Raw genomic sequence first — 21,497 nt, 5'->3', positions numbered from 1 at the left:
AAATACTGGAGGGGGGGTCTATGGCAGGGGAGGATAGCGCTTTGCACGTGTAGGTACACCTAATGCCAATCTGCCACCACCACAATTTTTCTCGCATTGACACCATACATCTACTACTACCATGCTCTGCTCCCCCCCCCCGCCCCTCGCGCTCCCGTGGTGTGAGAGTATCATTTCTTGAAGCGGCCTTTCATGTTCACCAGGCGGCGGAAGTCTTCGAGGCTGATACGGCCGTCACCGTCAAAGTCCGCCGTGCTCACCAACACCGCCAACTCCTCTTCGCTCAAGTCACCAAAGCCGACACGTGCCATGATGCAGGACAAGATGTCTTCTTCCACATAGTGTGAGTTGCGGGGGTCGTAAACCCGGAAGGCCTCACCAACGGCGTCGAAGCAGCCGCGTACAGATGGGCTGCTATCACCACCCTGTGGGCCCACGAGGTATGTGTCGATGCTGGCGTTAAACGCAGCGCGCGAGTTGTGGTCGTGCCCGTCGGCCGCGTTGACTTGTCCAGAGCCCAAGCTACGCTGAAGTTGCTGAAAGGAGTTGATGAGGTCCCACAGCTGATCGACGTCGAGGCCCACGCGGGTGCCTGACGAGCATAATCCTCCTGGACCCCCGGAACAACCCTCTCCAGAGAAAATACCCTTTTTAGGAATCGCCTCGCCACCACCAAAAGATGCGTTTGTGGGCCGTGCAGGTGAGCCGCTCAGTGTGACTGAAGCGGGCGAGAGGCCCTCCGTGTTGCCACCAACACCTTCAGTCGCACCTCCATGTTGCGTTCCCTGGGCGGCCTTCGCCGCGCTGGATGGAGCACCACTGCCGTGTGTAGTACTGTTGGGGTCTTCGACAAGAAACTTGTACTCCTTGCTGGTCATGTGTGGGAAAAACGCAGAGAGGCGGTGCTTCAGGTTTCCCATGGTAAGCAAACCGCTTCTGTTCATGTCGAGAAACTCGAAGGCCGCCACCACGTCGTCACGCGTGAGTTCGAAGGGTGCGGAATCCCCATGATCGTGCATATTTTTATTCGAATATAGCGGTGAGCCTAATAGGGACGCATCGCTTACGCCGCCCCTTCCATGTTGCTCGCGAGAGTCAGCATCGCCGCCGGTGTGTTGGGCAAACGACGTTTCAAGGCTTGGCCCACCACTGTGTGCGGGATCGTTGGCGTCGTCATCCACGATGGGATCGAATTTTACACAGCGCTGCGACTTTATACGCGGCAGAACAGATGTGGCAGACGCCGGTTTGGAGGGAAGGAGCAACGAGGCCCGAGACGACACGTTGGCGCTAGGGGCCAACGGCGAGCCCAACGGGTCCATCCGTGATAGAGGTGGGGGAATGTTAGTTGAGAATTTCAAACCTGCCAAAAGGAGAAAGAACACAGGGGAGCGAAAATAGTGCAGCTCGCGCCCGAAAAAAAAAACGTGTCACAAAAGGATAGGCAAACGTGTGTGTGTGTGTGGTTTTCAATCCTCGTCTTGAGGATAAAGCAAGAGGGAAAGAGTCTGATGTGTTTTCTCTCTCTTCAAAGGCTTTTTTTTCTCCACTGTCACGGGAGATGGGGTGTGGGGTGTGTGGAGGGAGGGGGGGGGGGGAAGAAGGGAAGGAAAGCAAAAGTGTGTCAATCGATCACAGAAAAGTCAAGCAGATGCAGCTGAATGTCTACACTTCAATGCACTGTTCGCATCGAAATTCTACGGATCTGTGCTTTTGTTTTCACCTAGTCTGCACGCCTTACTGTTCGCGGCAGGTTTGACGCGTTGCACACAGACACAGTTGGCCAAAGACGTATGCAATTCTCGAGATGGAATACTTTTCAATGGAGGAAAAGGAAACAACGTTGCAGCAGACAAAAAAAAACAAGATGAAATAGACCATTTGGAAAGGGGATTTTTTTTTTGCCGTCGCGATAAGGCCACTTCACCATATAACATTACACACACACAACACATTCAGTAGATTATGTGAAGGCGGGTGTTATTGACTCCTCCTCTGCAAACCACGCGAGCATCAATACCCGGACATGTGATACGGGCCGTAAGTGCTCCTCAAACCAGATGCCCATTTTTCTTTTTCGTTTCATAGCCCCAATGCACACCATCCATACCTTTTTTTTCCCGCTGGTCTTTATCCTCCGCATACTTACCCAACATTGTTCAGTGTCACCAATCCTTCAGGGGTCCCTCCCTCCTCCCCCCCCCCCGCGTACGCATCCCGAGAGAGAAAACGCAGTACCGCTGTGGTGGACAGAAAATGAAGAGGACTAAAAAACAGGAGCAGGTGAGAAAAATAGTGTGGAAAGCGTAGGCGTCTCACCTGCTGAAACTCCATCAAAGCAGCGCTGCAGAGGTGCGCTCGTGGCGGTTTGAAAGTTCTGCTCTCCTTTGCAGGTCGCGCATTCTTGTTTTTGTTTGCTTTCTTTTTTTTTTTTTGTGGTGGTGGTGGTGGGGGCATCCTCCACGTCATTGTCGCTTAGGTTGCATGCTAGCAAACCAAAGTGTTGGGGGTGGGATAAGTTAATGCAATGACAACAAGAGGAAGGAAGATGACGACGAAAGAGGGAGAGGGAGGCTGCGGAGAGAAGACTCACAAACCGAGAAGAGTGATGTCGATTTTCTTCGCTCCTCTCCCCCCCCCAAAAAAAAAGAGATTCTAGCGAGACAGTTTAGCTGTCCAATACGCCAACGAACGCAGACAGAAATCCTCACAGAGACGAACAGGAGAGCGGAAGCGGAGGGAAAGGGGTGGGGGAGGTGACAATGAATGATGAGAAGCCGCGCACACACGCATACGCGTAGGCACAGGCACCAGTGTCGCTCAAAAATCCACAAAACGCGTCCACTGTGGTACTCTTCTACATTTCTTTTTGTTTTGTTTGCGTTGATACGCTACGTCCTCTTTTTCGGTGTGTCGGATTGTGAATTGTGACTTGTGAGTTGTGACGTGTGTGTGTGTGTGTGTGTGTGTGTGGCGTGAGAGGAGGATGATATATCGGCGCACTTGCTATCGTTGGCTGGCAAGAGAAACCCATACGAAGCATTGCCTTCTCGGTGCGGGAGGTAAATGGGCCACGCCGCTTGTTTGTGGCGCATATCCCTGTTAACTACACAGCTTCTGCCATCTCCCTCCCACCCTTTGTCTCTGTGTGAATGAGTGTGAGGGGTGCGTCGGTGGGGTATAAGAATGCACAAGTGCTGCGTGCATGAATCTATAAGATTGTATTAGGAGTATCCAATCGACCCCCCAAAAAAAGAAGGAAAAAGACAGGTGATGGAAAGCAACATCAATACAGAGTAGGATGTGGGCAGCAGAGCCGCAGCAACGAGGCACTAGACCGAGGCGGTCTACGGAGAAGGGGTAAAGAAGATGAAGCCATGGAAAAGTGCCAGCGAGTTTCAAGGGCGTTCCAGTGTGCCAGTGTGACGGTAGGAAACCAATGATGCAAAAAAAAAGTGCGCACACGTACACGCATACACGGACAAACAGAAGGATGAGGTGAAGGAGGAGGCCGTTTGGGTAATGCATGTGCTCTGCATATGTCCTACGGAGAGAAAAAGTGGCCCCTGCCGCTTCGGCGTAGGTGAGCCAACAAGCAGCCCCATATGAGCCACGAGGGGAGGTGAAGATGAAAGCCGGCGCTGTCTTACTGCCTCATCCGTTCTCTTGACTTCATTTCACGCCGCCTCGGCTCTTCTCATCTCTATGGATATCTACACCATTTTACGTCTAAATCAATTGCCGATATATATATATATATATAGTTGCCCCCCTGTGTCGCTCCTCCATGCCCACCATGCCCCCCTCCTCCCACCTCCCCTGCACCTCCCTTCCACCCCACCCCACCTCTCCTCCTATTACGAGGGAAGAAGTCATTGGGCAGTGGGAATTGGGAGGAGGTGTGAAGAACTCAGAACAAGTCCTGTTTCGGGAGCACATACATAGTCTTTCTCTCTCTCATGTCCGCATAACCCCCCCCCCCTCCCTCTCCCCCCACCTGTCTTTGTATTAGGCGCTGTCCTCATCACGTCGAGATTAGCTCTTATTTCTCCAAGCTTCTCCACCTCTCCTAGAACTCTGACCATGAGTTACTTGAACTTTCATTGTAGCTCGTGTTGAACGCCTCACGTGTATACGTATGTACATGTATATATATATACATACATATATACGTATACACGTATGTCTTATGAAAATAAAACAAAAGAACGGAAGTGCCAGGTCGTTCATTGAATTATCCCGGCTCCTCATGTGCCCATCACGTATAGGTGCAATCGCACACGGAAGGGATACCCCCCCCCCTCCCCTCCGCTGGGCGTCCACGAATGCTGTTCACCACCACTTCACCTTACATAAAGAGTCACCACACCAGGAACACAAGAAATGCCGACACGACATCAAACACCACCAAATCCCTTTAGTTTTTTTCCCTTGAACAAAAAAGAAGAGAACACCCGCCAATAAAAATAAAAAAAGGGGAAAAAGGGTGACGCTGAGTGTGGAGAAAAAAAAATGAGGGTCAAGAGTCGTGAGGGGGAGATAAGGAAGGTGAGAGAAAAAAAAACAGGGAGCGCGTGCGTGACAGCTTTTAAATGAGGGTGAGATCCAAGAGCGATGTGAACCTGGCAAATGCCGACACACAGTCATCCACACAAAAAAAAACACTACACACCTTAGAAATGAACACTATCGTTGTCGATATCGAATCAAAACGAAAAGGCTCATGGTGCTACCGAGTACACGCACCCAGGGGACACAGAGGGGTACACAACACATCTGCAAGAAGCCTCAACACAGCCTATTCCACTCTTCACCATCCCGCTTACGCTCAGAGATGAAGCACAAAAAGGAGTGAGTTGTCATCCTGCTGAGAATAATGCACGCTACCTCACCGTCCGACAAGGTTCGCCATACCCCCCCCCCCGCGACCACATCTGCCAACACTTAAAGAAAGAGAAAAAAAGGAGGAGGGTTGGAGGGTAGCGGCCAAAAAGGGAAGGAAACAGACGAAAAATAAAAAGGATTGGGCAGCATACAGGAAAAATAACGAAGAAACACACACACATACACATACACACACATCAAAATTTTTTTTTGAAAGACAGGGCGCGCATCCGGCAGAGAGAGAACAGACGCATGGAAGAATAAGTAGTACAAACACTGTGAGTCAGTCAGCCTGGATGTGGGGTGCATTAGGCTCGGACGTAGGTTTGATGCCTCTGCTGATGCATATCACACACTGTTCTCCTGACGTCTCCCTCGTGGTAGAGACAAAAAAAAGTTTACCCTCTCATGCCAATGACCATAGGCGCGCCCTGGTGAAAGAGAGCAAGCGAAGTATTGTAAAGAAAAGCGAAAGGGAGCGAGAACCACATCGATGCCGGGCAACGCTGTCTGGATAAGATCCACACAGGGGATGTTTGCAGCATGGTGATGTGAGTCTCAGAATCCTCGTCGCTTGCAACACGCCACCGGTTCAATGTTCTTTTCATGTTTTTTTTATAGATGCGAATAGTCTCATTGCACATAATCAGCCAAGACGAGTTCATCCCACAGAAGTAAGGTAGGCACCAAAGGTATCTGGGACCCGTGGGTCAAAGCAGAAGCATCAGTAACAGAAGCAGCAGCAGCAACAGCAGCAGCAACTGACTTAAGCGGTAGCGCACTGTCAATGGCATAAGGCAGTGGATGGTAGTAGTTATGTGGCCCATAGCCCAAAACCCCCAGCCACTCCCCCCGCCCCCCCCCTCCCTACGGTGGGTGCAACAGAGCGGGGCAGAAAAGAATGGAGGTACCGGTGGTCCACAGCTCAAAGACAGCACCCTATAAAACACTGACGAAAAAAAAAGGGGGGGGGAGGGGGAGGGGCAAAGAGAGGGAGGAAGAACACGAAAGAGAAATGCATGCAGTACCGATAAGGCGTGGCACCACGAGTACTGACCAACTCAGTGTACTCCGGCGGAAAAAAAGTGAAACGCATCCGCAGTGCCACATGCCCGATCCTCTCTTCCGCGCAGCCATCCGATCTTCATAGTCGACGCAACATTTTTCCTTTCTCTTCTCCCCACGCTCTCCCTCTCTCACACCCCTACCCCACACCCCTACCGCCCTTCCCTTCAAAAAAAAAAAAAGCAGTCACTGCTGCGACACCATGCAACAGATCTGTGCCACGAAAGCTCCACCTTGGTTTAGAGTCGATAGTGCTATTCTTCACACTATTCGTGTGGTTCATCGGCTAACGGACGCTGGAGAACAAAAAAGGCGCAGCGGTACACCAATTGCTTCATACTTCGCTGATTGTTGGTATACGTTGTGTCTATGAATGACGGCGACCCCTTTAAAACGAACCCGATCCGCTGCGCGACCGTCAGCACCTCGCCCAACGACAGCTCGATTGACATGTCGTCAGCGCTGTCGGCAAAGTGGTAAAGCAACGGCCCGACATTAACCCAGTAACCGCCAGGGACGAGGAGGTTGTAGATAATCTCGAGGTACTCAATGATGTTGTGGGCCGTGTCGATGAAGAAGCATGTGGCCACCACCGACCACGTCTTGTGCTGTTGTGCCTTCGCGTAGACCTCTGTGAAGTCTCCGGCAACCATGGAGAGCTGGCCGAAGGAGAGGCCCTCGTCGCGCAGTGCATCGATTGCCTCGGAGGCACACAAGTCGGGAATCTGAACCTCGGCAAACTGGTCGGCGCGGTTGACCAAATTGCATGTGCTGTCACTGTAAGGGTAGATTTTGTGCTGGCACGATTGAAACACGTGATTCTGGATGTAGTGGCCCGCGATCAACATATGATAGCTAAATTCATTTGCCTGGGCAAAAAAACCGCGGAGAGCGAGTTCTACTGGAAGCCGACACAGTCCAGCACCCGGGATGAGCACGCGCACGTTCTCGCGTTCGCCGCGATTGGGAAAGCAGCGATCCAGCGTGTCCAGAATTGGCTTATACACACAGTCCCGCTCTGCCACACCTTCTGCAGACCAGTCGCGCACAAACTGGCGCAGCGTCGAAAATACCTTGTTCATGTCCAGCGGAGTCGGCGGCGGCACTGTCTCCATGCGCACTGTCGTGCCGTCGGGCCAGTAGCTATCGAAAAGCTCCTCACTTGCCTCGCAGATGGCCTCGAAAAAAGTGCTGTTCACGTTAATGCACTCCAAATACCTGTCAAGGATCTTGTCCAGGTCGATGCACAACAAATCACGATGTTGAGCTTGAAGTTTGCGGAAGTTGGTGCACCGCGTCTCGCGGGCGGCCAGCGCCTGGCGCTTGTAGTGATGAAACGCTCGCACGGTGCGCAGGAAGCTGATGTGGTCCTCGATCATATCCGGGTCAATGGCCGTGCCAGGCGCTGGTGCGTCGGGCTGGTATAAAGGCGCTGGTTGGTCAAGCACGCTGTCCATGGAGTACGGAGGCAGCGCCAGGCCTTGATGTTTATCATACGGAGCCTCATTAGACTTGTCGCTCACGACTTGGGGTGAGGGAGGGGTTATTCCAACCAAGACACCTTTGCGTCCATCAGCCTCTGCTGCTTTATCACCCATCGACATCCTTGAAGCGCACTCGCGTGTGTGCAGTAAAGAAGATAAGAATACACTTATAGGCAGGATGTGGTCTCTCTGCGCACAACAAGAAAGTAGGTCTGGCGATTACTCGAAGATGGGCTCCTTTTTCTCGTTCTCCTGGTACCTTCACTCGAAGCCTCCGGTGCTGAGTTGAGTATGTTTGCTCATGAATGCTCAACACACGTACGCCGACGCAGATGTCGTGTTTAAAGGGGGGGGGGAAGGGAGGAGGTCACGTGAAAGAGCGATGCAAAAAGGCTCATGCCGCTTTGGAGGGCGAGGTGATGGACGTTCAAGATGTTTGGAGGATTTACAAGCGGGAGAGAATGGAGGGGTGGTGTGGGGGCCGTTCTTGGATTTCTCTCAAGCGACTTAACACCAATGAAATCACGAGTCTCATGGAAAATCGAGAGAATCAGAAAAAGGCAAAGGTGCACACCGCCCCCCCTCCCCTCCCCACCACCACCACCACCGCCACAGATGGGAAGGGGAGAGAAACATTGGGGTCTTTCTCCTTTCTTACAAGTGAAGTATTTAGTAGTGTAGCGCACGAGCCGCTCACCCTCCTCGGAAACACACACACACAGGCCCATAAAATCTTCGCTTCGAGGTGCGCTGCTCAGTTGCAGCGGTGCGCCGCCAGCAATACACACACATATATGTGCAGTAAAAAGGTCACGTCACTCGATCAGGGGATAGTCACAAGACACCCAACGCGTGCAGGTGGAGGTAATCGGAAAGGTCGCGCTGTAGTCGATAGCGCACAGAGTGCACTTGAATGTACAAATCTGTCAGTGTGGCGCGACTCTCCTCTTGTATGCGCAGCCACGCCTCTAGCTCGCAGCGGAACTGCTGTGTGCACAGCTCCTCGCGGTACCAGTTGCGCAGCTCTTGCACAGTGTCGCTGTAGGCGCGTAGGTGTTTCTCCAAAACGCCTTCGGACACTGCGACAGCGTCGTAATTGTTGCGCAACATCTCCACCTCTTTTTCGTTCGTGACCGGCAGCGAGGTAAGCGTCGCTGCATCGGCAGATTTACTGACCGAGGATGCTGTTCCCTGGGTCCACGTTCTAGACGCCTTCAAAGAATCACGTGCCTGCTGAACCTCTGGGCCACGAGCCCAGGTGTGCAAGTCTCCGTGTTCGAGAGACTGTGGATACTCGTGCAAAGTGTGGAAGAGGCAGCGAGATACCGCTGCTGTCGCACCAGGCAACCTTTGGGAGAGCGGTGCACTCGCTGAACTAGGAGCTGTTGCTTTGAGCTCTTCGTCGTCGTCTTCCCCTGACGCACACGACGCAGTACTCGACGACGATCGGTTTCGCTTTCGCTGCTGTGTATTATGTGAACCATCCTCACTCAGTTGAGGGTGCCTCTTTCGAGTTTCAAGAACGACATCGCGGTCCACGTAGCGCTCCATGACGTCCATCTGCTGCGCGGACGCAGGCCAGTGCAACGCCAGGGCCGGGTAGGCACGATTGACCGCCTTGTTCCGCGTCTCGCCATCGGCAAACTCATCCAAGTTCATAAATAAGTAGCCCTCACTCTTGAGCTCACGCAACCTCGGTTGGCGCGGGTGGGAAGAGGTGAGCTGCTCAGCCACCGCGGCCACGTCACGCTCGGTGTATTGCACCGGCTGCGCCTCCAATGCATCAGCCGAGGGAATTTCACAAACACGGCGGGTAATGCCAGACGAGGGTGACTTCACCCTTGTCGTGCACACTTCACGTACAATGCTGGGAATGGTTTGCCGCTGCGGGGCCAGCACACGTACTAGGCGCCGCACGAGCGCGAGATGCTTTTCTACAAAATGACGTAAGGGGAGACCACGTAAAGGTGAAGACACTGCGGATAATGCGGATGCTTCTCTGGTGGCTGCCGCAGTTGCCACGGAGGACGTAGCGCTGAACATGGAAGGCGTTGCCTGTCGATGAGTTTGAGCATTGTTGTCACCCCCCATGGGGTTTGTGCTCGTAGCTTCAGCAGCAGACGCCGAGCCGCAGTGTGGCACCTCTCCGGCAACACAATTTGCTGCTGCCGCCTCTCTCTCGCGAGACAAGGGCGTATGCCTCCACGTGTCAGGCTTCATGTAGTAGCGCATCGCGGCGATTCGAGACAAGCGCCTGCTTCCTGCACTTTCTTCTAGCTGGGAAGGAGCACTCCAAACCACCTCAGCGCCTGCCGTCACGCCCATGGTGGCAAGTTGCTCCGGGCTGGCCCACCATGTGCCCTTTGCTTCGCCGTCGCCCACCTCCTCCACCATGACTAGCTCTACCGTCCATCGACAGCAATTTCTTGCGTCTTCGAAAACAGCATACGTTCCAGTCAGGCCAGGAGAGTCAGCGAGAGTGCCGGCTCGCCCCGGGTCATCACCCTTAGAGCACTCCGGATCCAGCGGCAGCTCAGAGGTCATATAGGCTGTGATACCACCGTGCGTACCCTCGGCCATAGCAAGTCTCAGTAAGTCAGGGATTATGCCGAGCACACAGGAGGAGCACGGCACCGACGACGACAGAGAGGATGTCATTGGGGGGAGGGAAGGGAGGGTCCCACTTGACGAATGTGTATTGGTACGGAGAGACTTCCTTACCTTTGTGGTATCGCTGCGTACGCCGGCAGCACCCATATAAGGGGGGTGGGGGGGGGGGCAAGAGGTGACAGGAAGACACACGGAGGGAAACGGACGAGAAGCTGGAAAGAATGAGGGAGATCGGCTTACAGAGGGAGGGGAGGTGGGGGTGGGGGGTGTAGAAGTGCGCATCTTCGGGGTAGAGGGGTTCACACATACGCTGAACAGAAGAAGACAGCGAAAAGCGAGAATAAGAGGGGGAAAAAGGGAGCCAAATACGTCATGCATTGGCCCCTTTTTGGACTGCCTCCCTCCCTCACCGTCTCACCTCACGGACGACACCCCCCTCCCCTTTCCTCCCCCTCTTTTGTTCCACCCCACTCCATGATGGCCCTTTCGGTTTTCATCTTCCCCATGACTCTTATCGAGGGGAGGCGCACACATACGCACGTAGCGACTTGTATCGCCATGTATGTGCGTGCGCAACTTTGTGTGTGACGTCAGAACGAAGAGATGGGGGTCAGGTCACTGCGAACGAGGCGTGTTCGTTCCCCGATCGGTGTATGTGTATATGTGTGCATGTTGCGATAGTGCTCACAATGAAGCAAAAGAGGAGTAAACGAATTGGAAACAGGGAGCAGGAACAGAAAACAGCCAGAGACACATCACCAAGGACAGCAGGCGGACACCCTATACGTGCTCAAGCATAAAAACAGAAACACGTGCCAAACTAGCAGCAGGGCCCCTTTTGTCCCTTCATCGACGCAATGCACGTTCGACCGCCACACGAGCGGCCTCTTCACGGCGCTCTGTTGCAGCCCTCTCACGAGCGGCACGCTCTGTCTCCATGCGTATCGCCTCGGCTGCTCTCGCTTTTTTCCGCTCCTCCACGACCCGCCGATGCTCCGCTTCACGTTCGCGTTCCCGCTGTGATTCACGCTGGCGCTCCTCTTCCTCTTCCCGACGTCTGCGCACAGCAGCAACTCTTCGGCGCTCCTCGCGAATAGCCTCCATACGTCGGATCTGCGCTTCTGTAATTCCACGCGGCGCAACTACCGTCAGCACAGGCGGTGTGTCCGGCGGTGCGGTGATTTCTGCTTCGTCGTTGCGCACATCCTTACTTTTTCCCTTCCTCTTCGCGTCTTTAATAACGTCTGCCGCGGCAGGAGACATGGACAGGGATGGCGGAGCGGCCCCGATGAGCACCGTGTCGCTCGTCAACGAGTCGTCGGCTGCCGTGCACCTCAGTGTTACCTCGTACGAGCCACCAAGCACTAAGGGTTGAACTCCCTCGCCGCCGCCGCCGCCGATGGCTCCACTCGCTGAGGGCGTGGCAGCGCGACGGGGGCGCTTCGTCTTCGGTGGTGGTGGTGAAGGCGTCCACTTTGAAAATGGAATACTGTCGGAGACGCATAGCGGCAGCGGGTTGCCCATGCGCTCTTGGTAACGAGCGCATAACGCGCCCGCAAGTTCTGTCTTGTAACTCGTCAGAAGGACCATGTCCTCGACCGGCTCCAGCGGCTCCCCTACCACGCAGGCAGGGCAGACCCGCACCGAGGTCGCTTGCCCAGTGATGGTGGGCAGTGGCCTTGCATGTATTAGACAGTGCCGGACGCAACACAGCCGACCACAGCTCGGACAGTTGTCACGACGCAGCGCCGGTGTGACAGCGCGGTCGCATGTCTCGCACTTTGACGGACCTGCCTTGGTCTTGACTGTATCAACGACGGTGCGGTACGGCGCCTGCACCGGCAGCACACGCACTACAAGTACGGTGTCGGCCATTGTGGTGACCGCTACTTGTGTGAGAAGACGCAGATCAATGCGTTTCTGCAAAGTAAAACACGGCGTCAGGGTCATGGCAGCCGACTGCTTTTCCTTCTCCGCTAGCGTCTTTGCACGCTTGGCGCTCCTGCCATGCGACTGGGAGGACGGCGGCAACGCCTCTGTAGGCCTGGATATCTCGCGCACGATGTACAGCACGTCGTGTGTCGTCAGAAAAATGAACTCCTTGGCTGTTTTTGCGGTAAACCAGTTGACGACGCGGTCGACAACGCAGGAGAAGACGACGCGTGGCGGCTCCAGTTCACGGGGCTTCTCCCAAACCATCTCGCCTGTGAGGGCATTCAAGAAGAACTTTTTTCGGGGTCGTCCTACTTCACCCGGGGTCCAGAAAGACCGCCAAGCGCTGGCGATGGGATCGAATTGCAGGATGCTGTCAAGGGCCACGGTGAGTCGGTTGGAGAGAGCACGTGGTACTGCGGTGGTGCAGCCACCTGCGGCGGGGCTTGGCACGGCTAGCACGGCGTCTGTTTTCACATACACGCCTTCGTAAGGACGAAATACACTGTCGGCGCGGCGCAATTTCTGGCGCCGCGCGTATGTACGATCCATTTTCGCCTTGAGGCGCAGGAGCTGCTTGCACTGTGAATATCGCCGCCACGCACGTTGAATGACCACGGATAGAGCATGAAAGGCTGCTTCACGGCTTTGCTCCAGGGACAGGACATGTTCTGGCTGTCGAATAAAGATTTTGCTGGTGCCAATGGCGAAGGATTCGAGTGGCAACACTCCTTGCTCGTTCTGCAAATAGGCGAGAATGGCCTCGCACGCTGCTTTGTCGGTGCCTTGAAAGGGCCGTGGATAAGTACTCGGGCAAGTGTACTTGAAGCGCTTGAGAAACTTGTCAAAGTACTGCCGGTAGCTGTACCCCGCCCGGCGCACCCGAACGTTCTCCAGGAGACCGAGGTACTTCACCTGGTGCAGCACTCGTGCCGTGTCGAAGAAGCCGGACCGTTTCATATCGTTTGATTTGATGGTTCGCACGTAGTGTGGCGTGCACTGCTTCAGTGTGCGCACAAGATCAGCGGCCTGCTGGCGAATCTTGAAGCCGGCGGTGGTAGCGACGCGACGCGCTCCGCTGGCCCCAGCAGGCGATGATGTGGAGGATGATACCGCCGCGGCCGAACCGTCTGCTAGCACATCGGTCAGTATCTCAAGCAAGAAATCCACCCGACTCTTCGCCAGCACCTCGATCACCTCGACGCCAAGACGATCCTTGTTCCGGCCAACAAAGCCATCGGTGCTGTACTCAACATCGCCGGCGTAGTGCTTGATGATGAAGCCGTTATCACTACGCAAGAAATTTGGGTGGCTGCTGTACAGCATATCCAGTTTATCCAGAAGCTTTCGGTCAGCCAAAGACTCCTCCTCTTTCGCCATGGCAACACACACGTCGTCCATGATTGCGAATAGACCAGGCGGACTGTGGCTCTCGATTAGACTGCATACGACTTGGTTGTCGAAGTACTCAATGGCCTCCCAGGGTATGTGCTCTCGAACATATTCCTCCTGCTCCACTCGCAAGGTCAGCTCGATGAAGATCTGCTGCAGCTTCTCGTTCACGTAATTGATGCAAAACTGCTCAAACCCGTTCTTGGAAAAGATCTCGAAGCCGTAAATATCGAGCACGCCCAGCATGAGAGAGTGCGGAGCGCTTCCAAACGCAATGTTTACGGAGCTCACGACGAACTCAAAGACGCCCTTGTAAAGCGCCTTCGCCACAGCGTCGCGAGTGCTTCGGCACTGCTGCACATCAAGAGGGGAAAAGACCACCTCCGCCGCGCCCATCTGCAGCTTCCGCCACGTCAATGCCTTCAGGAGCGCCGCGGCCTCGACGCCCAGCTGCTCCGCTACAAACGCCAGCTCCTCTGGATTCGCGATGGTGCACGGGTGCTGCCCCGCCGCCAGCGTACCTCCCTCCTCCGGCGCCACAAAACTAAGCTCACCAATATGCAGCACCAGACACAGCACCTTGACTATGGACACTTGGTCCTGCGCGGTTATTCCCATCGCCTCCATTGCACTCAACGTCTCACGCCAGCCACGCAAGTCGTCGATGCCGGCGCGACTCGTAAACTCTCCTGAGTGCTTTCCAGACCCCAGGGACGGGCAGAGAAACTTCCATGGATAATACGGTGAGGACGCAGAGGAGGATGCGAGGGGGCTCGACTCGCCAACTCCGCCGCCGTCGCCTAATCCGCGCATGTGCATCTCCTCGAAGACATCCCGCCACACGATGGTGGCACCACCGCTGCGATTGATGGTGGTCTCATCCTTCGAAGCAGTAGCAGCGTTCTTGTGCGTGCCACTCTGAAACTCAGAAGCCGCGCCAGCACAAAGCTGGTAGAAGATATGGAAGCTGCACTCTCCCACCTGTTGCGTTGACACACGTGACTTCTCGAGTAAAAAATGTGAGAGGTGACCGCCAACAGGGCCACCGAGGGTGTCAAAGTAAATCTCAAGGAACTTGCCAAATCGTGAGCTGTTGTCGTTGCGGAGCGTCTTGGCATTACCGAATGCCTCCAATAGAGGGTTGGACTCGAGAATGATGCGCTTCACACGCTGCATGTTCTCTGAATTTCCAGAAACGGCAGAGATGTACTGCATGATCTGCTTAGATGCTTCTGTTTTTCCGGCACCCGATTCCCCAGAAATGATGATGCACTGGTTCTCCTCCTCCGATACCATGCTGCGGTACGCCTCCTCAGCCAACGCAAAGATGTGTGGACCGCCAAGAGATGCGTCGCCGGGCTCCTGTCCCTCAAGCAGTGCGTACCGAGAGCCACTCAGCCGGCCGCTGTGTCTGTAGAACTGCATATGTGCATCATTGTACAGGCCCTTGATTTCCTTGAAAGGATTCACCGCGAGCAGCACTGGGCCAATATTCGTGTAGATCAAATCCTCGCGATGGCGCACGAAGAGGTCATCAGTGATTGCCGCTTCGCTTATCTGGGGGAGGAGAACAAGATCCTCGACGCCGACTGTCTCGCGCTGTTTGTAGTCAGACGACATCCCAACTTGGAGTGCTATATATATATATAGAGAGAGAGAGACGGAGGGAGAGGCCCGTTGAGATGCAAGCGTCACCCTCGCCTATTTGCCCTCCTTTTTTTACTGCGAAAATCTCAAAACAAGAAGATGGAAATGTGCAAGGAAAGCGGGAAAAAGGTGGCTATACGTATATATATATATGAGTGCGTGTGTGTGTGTGTGTTTTAATATACTTCCCCTCTCTCTCTGTATATATATATATATATCAGATATATATTCATGAATGGATAAGTCCAATAGGCCTCCGCTGAGTCGACCGGTGGAAGCTTCCATGTTAGCAGGTGCCGCTTATTTGAATGTGAGGACGCAGATTGGACACGTTTGATCACATTCAGCTCGTTTAGGGGTCTGTGTGTATGTGTGCCTTTGTTTATGTATATATATATTATATTATATTAAAAAGGGGGACTCAAATATGTGAGTACATATACACCACCTGCAACAACAACAAACACCACCACCTAAAGAAAGAAAAAAAAACCTCGACACTTTTGGAGGTGGGAGGTTACATGAAGAACAAACAAAAATGTGTGCACGGACAAAAAAAACGAGCGCGAAAAGAGGCACAAGATGAAAACCAGCAACGAAACAAAATTGGAGGTGAAAAGGAAGGGGGGTCAAGAGGGAGGAGAAAAAAAAGGGAGGGGAAACCAATAACAAGTGTGCCTTCCGATACAGAGAAGAAAAAATGAAACAAATAGAGGAACGAGACAATAAAAGGAAGACAGCCCCCCCCCCCCATCACACAACAAAGAGGGGGGGAGGGAGGGGGAGAGGGGAGGGGAGGGAGGGAGGGAGGGGAGGAATGAACGAGAGACGCAAATCAATTTGAAATAGGGATGAAAATAACCAGGTAAAATAAATCATGAGATAAACAAGCAAGAGGGTCACCGAAAAATAAAGTCGGGGACGCGGGTGGCACTCAACTAGAGACACTCAGCCTTCACATACAAAGAAATCTCTTCTCTAGGGGAGAGGGAAAGGTCGCCGTGAGGTACCGTGATGAGAGGCGCCGCTGTAGCCATTGCGGAGAAGTGGAAAGAGACCCAAAAGGGAAAGGAGGGGAGGGATAGTCAATACAACAAGAAGGAAGCACGCTGTCACGGATGGAGCTTCTGCATGGATGTGTGCGTGTGTCAGCCCCCCCCCCCCTCGCTTCTGGGCTACGCAGCACCGACATACACGACCACGTGACCCCATAGCTTGAAAAGCACAAGGCCCAAGCTCTACACAAACAAACAAAAAAAATGTATCGCACCTTTTCGGTAAACAAAGACGTAAATCCAGATTCAAAGAAGCAAAAACAAAAAAAAGGGTGAAATGCCATAAGGCATATACCCTGTGGGGGGGGGGGGGGAGGACAAGACCAGACCAGGAAAAGGAGGAGGAGGGGGGGAGAGGAGAAACAACTAGAAATCAATGAATCAATAACAGGGCGAGCAAGGCCAAACCCTCAAGGGCACAGAAGAGGTGGGGTGGGGTGGGCAGGGGGAGGGGGGCATCTCGAACTCTTTTCATCGCTCAACAACATCTGCCACAATCCCTGAAAGAATCCGCAAATAGGACACGGAGGTCTGCCACTCACTCATTCAGACACACAACTCAGTCAAGCAAACACAGCAGAAGTACAAGAGAGGATGTAGAATCGATAGCCCCCCCCCCTCCCCTCCCCACGCGTCTGCCTGAAAAAAGAAACAAAGTGCAGAGATCATGTAAACTCGTGCGTTGGAGCGGTTGCAGACTCAGGCAAGGATACAAGACGACCCTCTCTTTTTTAGGAACATGACTGTGACACAGGCCGAAGCTTCATGAGAAACATAGCGGGTACATCACTCCTCCATCACAAGTAAAAAAATAAGGATACGAGGCGAAGGAAGCGTTGTGAGGGGAAAAAGGGAATAAAAAGTGCGTCGCGTAAGCCAAAAATACTCAGTCGTAAGCCTTTGTGGTGCAGCGAAATACTGACAGAAGGAGGAAGTTAGCGGGAGGGAGCCAGCCGCTGCTCAGGGAAAGTGCGCGCCATCAAGGGCCACACACTAGCTCTCCTCACGAGCTCACACCCATGTAAAGGTTGTGGAGCGTCCTGTACTCCCCTCTAAGCGCCATCAGCTCCTCGTGAGTTCCTTGCTCAATGATGTGCCCGGAGTCTAGCAGAACGATCTGGTCGCAGTGGCGGATCGTCGTCAACCGGTGCGCAATACTTATCGATGTGATCTTCTTGTCTCTTAGGTACGCGTCGATGCTTTTCTGAACCTTCGCCTCTGTTACGTTGTCCAACGCACTCGTGGCCTCGTCCAGCAACAGCAACTTTGGCCTCCGTAGCAGCCCGCGCGCTATCGCAACACGCTGCTTCTGCCCGCCAGAAAGCGCGCTACCCTTGTATCCCACATCCGTGTCGTACCCTTCCGGCCACGTCATGATATCTGCGTGGATGTGCGCGAGCTGTGCAGCCTCCTCCACTTCTTCGTCGGTTGCGCCCGCGCGCGCGTAGCGGATGTTTTCCCGCACCGTACCGCTGAACAGGTTCGGCTCCTGCAACACAATACTTATATTGCGACGCCACTCTGAGATGTCCAGCGAAGAGAGATCCTTCCCATTCACGCTGATCAGCCCGGAGCGCCGCTCGTAGAACCGTGCGAGCATCTGGACAATCGTTGACTTGCCGCAACCTGTCTGCCCCATCAGCCCATTCGACGTCCCGGCACCAAACCGCATGTCCGCGGATGTAAGCACAACCTGTTTCGGCCGCGCTGCGTAGATAAACCGAACGTTTTTGAACTCGATGTCGCAGCTCTCACCGAGGTCCTTGTCCCCAGCCTTTTCGATGTCGACATCCGGCACGCGGTCGATTATGCTGAAGATGCGCTTCGCAGAGCGCTCTGCATCTGCAAGCTTCGTCGCGAATGCACCAGCCTCACCAGCGTTCTGCGCACCCGACAATACGGACATGCTTGCAATCATGACATCCTTGAGATCAGCTTCGCCACGGCTTATCAGTTTGCTGCCATACCAGAAGCACAGCGCATAGACGCTGTACATGAGAAACTGCGTGATGCCGTATACACTGCCAGCAATGATGCCCTTCTTCACGTTGCGAGGCATCTCCTCACGCAGGGTTTTCTTGAAGGCCTCCACGCGATCTTCCTTCATGTTGAACGACGTCACCGTGCGCACGTTCGAGAGCGCCTCTGTCACAATCATGTCGTCTGTGTCCCTTTCATTGCTACGTGTGTACCCGTCCATCATCACGTTCTCAGCAAGGTTGAAGGCAATGACCAGCGGCATGAAAGCCAATGCCACAAGCGCAACCTTCCATTGGTAGATAAAGCCCACCACAATCCCAGAGGCAACCGCGCACAGCATCTGCACTTTCAGGCCTATCGAGGGACCCCACAGCTGGCGCACGGCCTCACAGTCGCCAGAAAGCATCCCAGACAAAGTACCAGCATCGCGACCGGGGATATCAAAAAAATTCATATCCTGACGCAATATCTGACGGAATAGCAGTATGCTGATCTTCGTCGTGAGGTGGCTACCAGCGTAGCCGTAAAAACCGTGCAGAATCCAGCCCAAGAAGCTTGCGAGTGCAAAGACAAGAAACAAAGACGCGTACAGATTAGTGCCGCTGCGTAGCGCTTCGACATTGCCATCAAAAGTGTAGTTGCCGAGCACCTTCATCATGTAACCCGTCAAGATGGTGCTTGCAGGTCGTGTGGCACCACCCACCGCAGAGCCGAGTATACCCAGCGCTACGGCCCACGTCATGTCTCGACCCATGGCCATGAACCGCCAGAAGCTAACCTTCGCGTGGTTTACTTCCCACTTCGCCAGTTCCTCGATTGGCACCCTCTGAGACGCCGCGCACAGCGCCTCATCATCAAGTTGCGCGAGCATCGCCTCGTCCGGGACCACATCCAGGCGTTCTTTTGCGTTGCTGCCATCCTGCCTCTTCGTGGGACTCCTCGTGCCACTAAAAGACACACCCTGCATCTTCGCTACTGCGGCGAACTCACCACCCAGTGCGATCAGCTCGTCGAACGACCCGCTTTCTGTGATCCGGCTTCCCTTCGCGCCATCATACTTCACGTAATAGATGCAGTCTACGTTGCGGATCGTTGCAAGGCGGTGCGCAATCACGATTACAGTCATACCGCCCATCTGCATAAGCTCGTTTAGGGCACGTTGCACCTCCATCTCCGATTTTTGGTCCAGCGCACTTGTCGCCTCGTCCAGTAACAAGATCGACGGCCGTTTAACGAGGGCACGCGCAATAGCGATTCGCTGTCTTTGCCCGCCTGAGAGCTGCGATCCCACAGCACCTACCGACGTGTTGTACTGATCCGGAAGCGCCATGATTGTGTCATGAATGTTCGCCCGCTTGCAGGCCTCGATGACCTCCTCCTCCGTCGCCACAGGCTTCCCCACGCGTACGTTTTCCATCATAGTTCCCGCGAACAGTTTCGGTTCCTGCGAGACGATCCCGATTCGGTCGCGCCAGTCGCGCAGACATAGCTCGCGTAAGTCCACATTGTCGCACAACACGGCTCCACAGACAGGGTCATAGAAGCGCTGGATCAGTCCGATCATCGACGACTTGCCGCACCCAGACGCGCCAGAGAACGCAACCTTCTGCCCACACTTGATCGTGAGGTTCAGGTCGCGGAAGAGCACCATGTCCAAGCGAGTTGGATACGCAAAACAAACGTTTCGGAACTCGATGCACTGGTTGAAGCCTGTGACGGGAATGCCATCAGCATCGATGTCCACCGGGGGTACCCGGTCAATTGCTTTGAAGATCTCGTACGCAGCGACACGGGATTCAGTGAATGCAGTCGCGCTTGGTGCCACGAACCCAAAGCCGAAGCTACCCAACAGCACTGAGAAAAAGGCAGAAATGATTGCCTCCACGTCGCGGCGACCCCATTCTACCAGGTAAGAACCAAAGAAAAAAGCGACGGTGTAGCTGACAAACATGAGGGCCATGATCACTGCCGCAGATAGGCTAACGGCAAACTCTTTTCGTATACCACGGTCCTGAGCTTTCAGTACCGCCTTCGCAAAGCGCTGCACCTCGTAGTTCTCTCGGCCGAATATCTGCACTGTACGGATGTTTTCTATCACCTCCGTCGCCAGAGATCCCGCACTCGCGAATCGCTTGCGCGATGACTCCGTCATTCTGGAAACGATGTTTCCGATGATCGCAGCCATTATAATAATAAAGGGCATTATGCCGATCATGACAAATGTCAGCTCCCAACAAGACACGAAGCCGACGATGTAGCCGATGATGCCCATAGATGCATTGACGATACCCTGCGACAGCTTATCGTTAATTCCGTTGTAGATCACACGTGTGTCGCCCGCCATGCGAGCCGTCAGCTCGCCAGGGCTGTGCTGGTCGTGCCACCCAATGTCCTGGCGCAGCACTGCGTGAAAGAAAAGCAGACGGATACGCGCTACCTGACGTGACGCTGACAATGTCCAGCACAGCACGTGGCCGCCACCACAAATGAGAACACCGATACCCACATAGATCATTATCAACGACGTGTTTGCCACGTTTTTTTCCACAGAGCTTGGATCAGATAAGAGATCCAGTGAAATGCGACCGAATAGAAGAGCGAGCACAGGCATAGCGGCACCAAAGCCAACTGCGAAAAGAATGCCCACGACCATCAGCAAGCGATCGGCAGCATCAGCGTAGCGGAAAATCTCGAGGGGGCCCACGATTTGGGGCGCTACCGTCCCTTTGACCTTCTCGGCGCTAAACAGAGGATTGCGGTCTCCGTCGCCGCTGCCTCCGCGCGTGTGATCACTCTCATTCACTACTTTGTTCTTGGGGGCTGGTCTGCCCCTATCTGCATCCGAGGAGCATGTCCTGTAATCTTGTATCGGCTCTCTTAGCGGGGATATCCGGCTGTCGCTGCAGTCGTTGCGATAACCACAGTCCATGCACTTCACCAGACCTCTCTCAATGACTTGAGGAGGAGGAGACACCACTTGGCTATCCTCTGTTTCAAAAGTGTAAACGTGCCTGTCGCCCGCATCGTTTTCGAGGCCCTCGGGCATGGCGTAGACGGCTAGCCAGCGGCAAAATGTGAAGCCTCAAGCGAGCCGTATACACGTTTTCCTTAGTTTTTTTTGTTTTTTTTTTTGCGCTCCTTTCTCCCGCCAGCAGAGAGGACTCAAAAGCTAGAGGCAAGGGGGAAACGGTGAGGGGAGGAGGGGGAGGCGAGCCTCAGGTCCGTTTTCTTGGATTTTGTGCCTCGTCAATATGTGCAATCAACGCGCCTTTCACTGGACGCGTTCGAATGTCCGAGAACAAAAAGGGAGGGGAACGAGAGAGTTGGGCAAGAAATACCAAATGGAAGAAGAGAAGGATAGTAGCGACGAGAACGGGGAGAACATATATATATATATATGTATATATTTAGCAAGTCAAAGCGTTGCTCTTTCGCACGACAAGACAGG

The 21,497-nt window shown here is 53.9% G+C and overlaps 5 protein-coding genes across 5 annotated transcripts; all 5 read right to left on the bottom strand.

Annotated features, from left to right (window-relative positions):
* Positions 1 to 170: 170 nt before the first annotated feature.
* On the bottom strand, positions 171 to 1,322 carry JKF63_01700 (uncharacterized protein; the record flags this gene model as incomplete). The annotated part of the gene is made up of 1 exon (XM_067897746.1): positions 171 to 1,322. One exon carries the CDS (start codon positions 1,320 to 1,322, stop codon positions 171 to 173), a length of 1,152 nt encoding a protein of 383 aa, XP_067753903.1.
* Positions 1,323 to 6,215: 4,893 nt separating this feature from the next.
* JKF63_01699 (uncharacterized protein) lies at positions 6,216 to 7,553 on the bottom strand (the record flags this gene model as incomplete). Its single annotated transcript, XM_067897745.1, has 1 exon — positions 6,216 to 7,553. The coding sequence occupies one exon, from the start codon at positions 7,551 to 7,553 to the stop codon at positions 6,216 to 6,218; it is 1,338 nt and encodes a 445-aa protein (XP_067753902.1).
* A 714-nt stretch (positions 7,554 to 8,267) lies between these two features.
* JKF63_01698 (uncharacterized protein) lies at positions 8,268 to 10,091 on the bottom strand (the record flags this gene model as incomplete). The annotated part of the gene is made up of 1 exon (XM_067897744.1): positions 8,268 to 10,091. The coding sequence occupies one exon, from the start codon at positions 10,089 to 10,091 to the stop codon at positions 8,268 to 8,270; it is 1,824 nt and encodes a 607-aa protein (XP_067753901.1).
* Positions 10,092 to 10,889: 798 nt separating this feature from the next.
* Positions 10,890 to 14,987, bottom strand: JKF63_01697 (uncharacterized protein; the record flags this gene model as incomplete). Its single annotated transcript, XM_067897743.1, has 1 exon — positions 10,890 to 14,987. The coding sequence occupies one exon, from the start codon at positions 14,985 to 14,987 to the stop codon at positions 10,890 to 10,892; it is 4,098 nt and encodes a 1,365-aa protein (XP_067753900.1).
* Positions 14,988 to 17,072: 2,085 nt separating this feature from the next.
* Positions 17,073 to 21,095, bottom strand: JKF63_01696 (uncharacterized protein; the record flags this gene model as incomplete). Its single annotated transcript, XM_067897742.1, has 1 exon — positions 17,073 to 21,095. The coding sequence occupies one exon, from the start codon at positions 21,093 to 21,095 to the stop codon at positions 17,073 to 17,075; it is 4,023 nt and encodes a 1,340-aa protein (XP_067753899.1).
* Between the last annotated feature and the right edge of the window lie 402 nt (positions 21,096 to 21,497).

The sequence above is a fragment of the Porcisia hertigi genome, chromosome 34, assembly GCF_017918235.1.
Source record: "Porcisia hertigi strain C119 chromosome 34, whole genome shotgun sequence".
NCBI classification, from domain to species: domain Eukaryota; phylum Euglenozoa; class Kinetoplastea; order Trypanosomatida; family Trypanosomatidae; genus Porcisia; species Porcisia hertigi.
The sequence above is the reverse complement of the archived record's forward strand: the minus strand, read 5'-3'. Positions and strand labels throughout refer to the sequence as shown.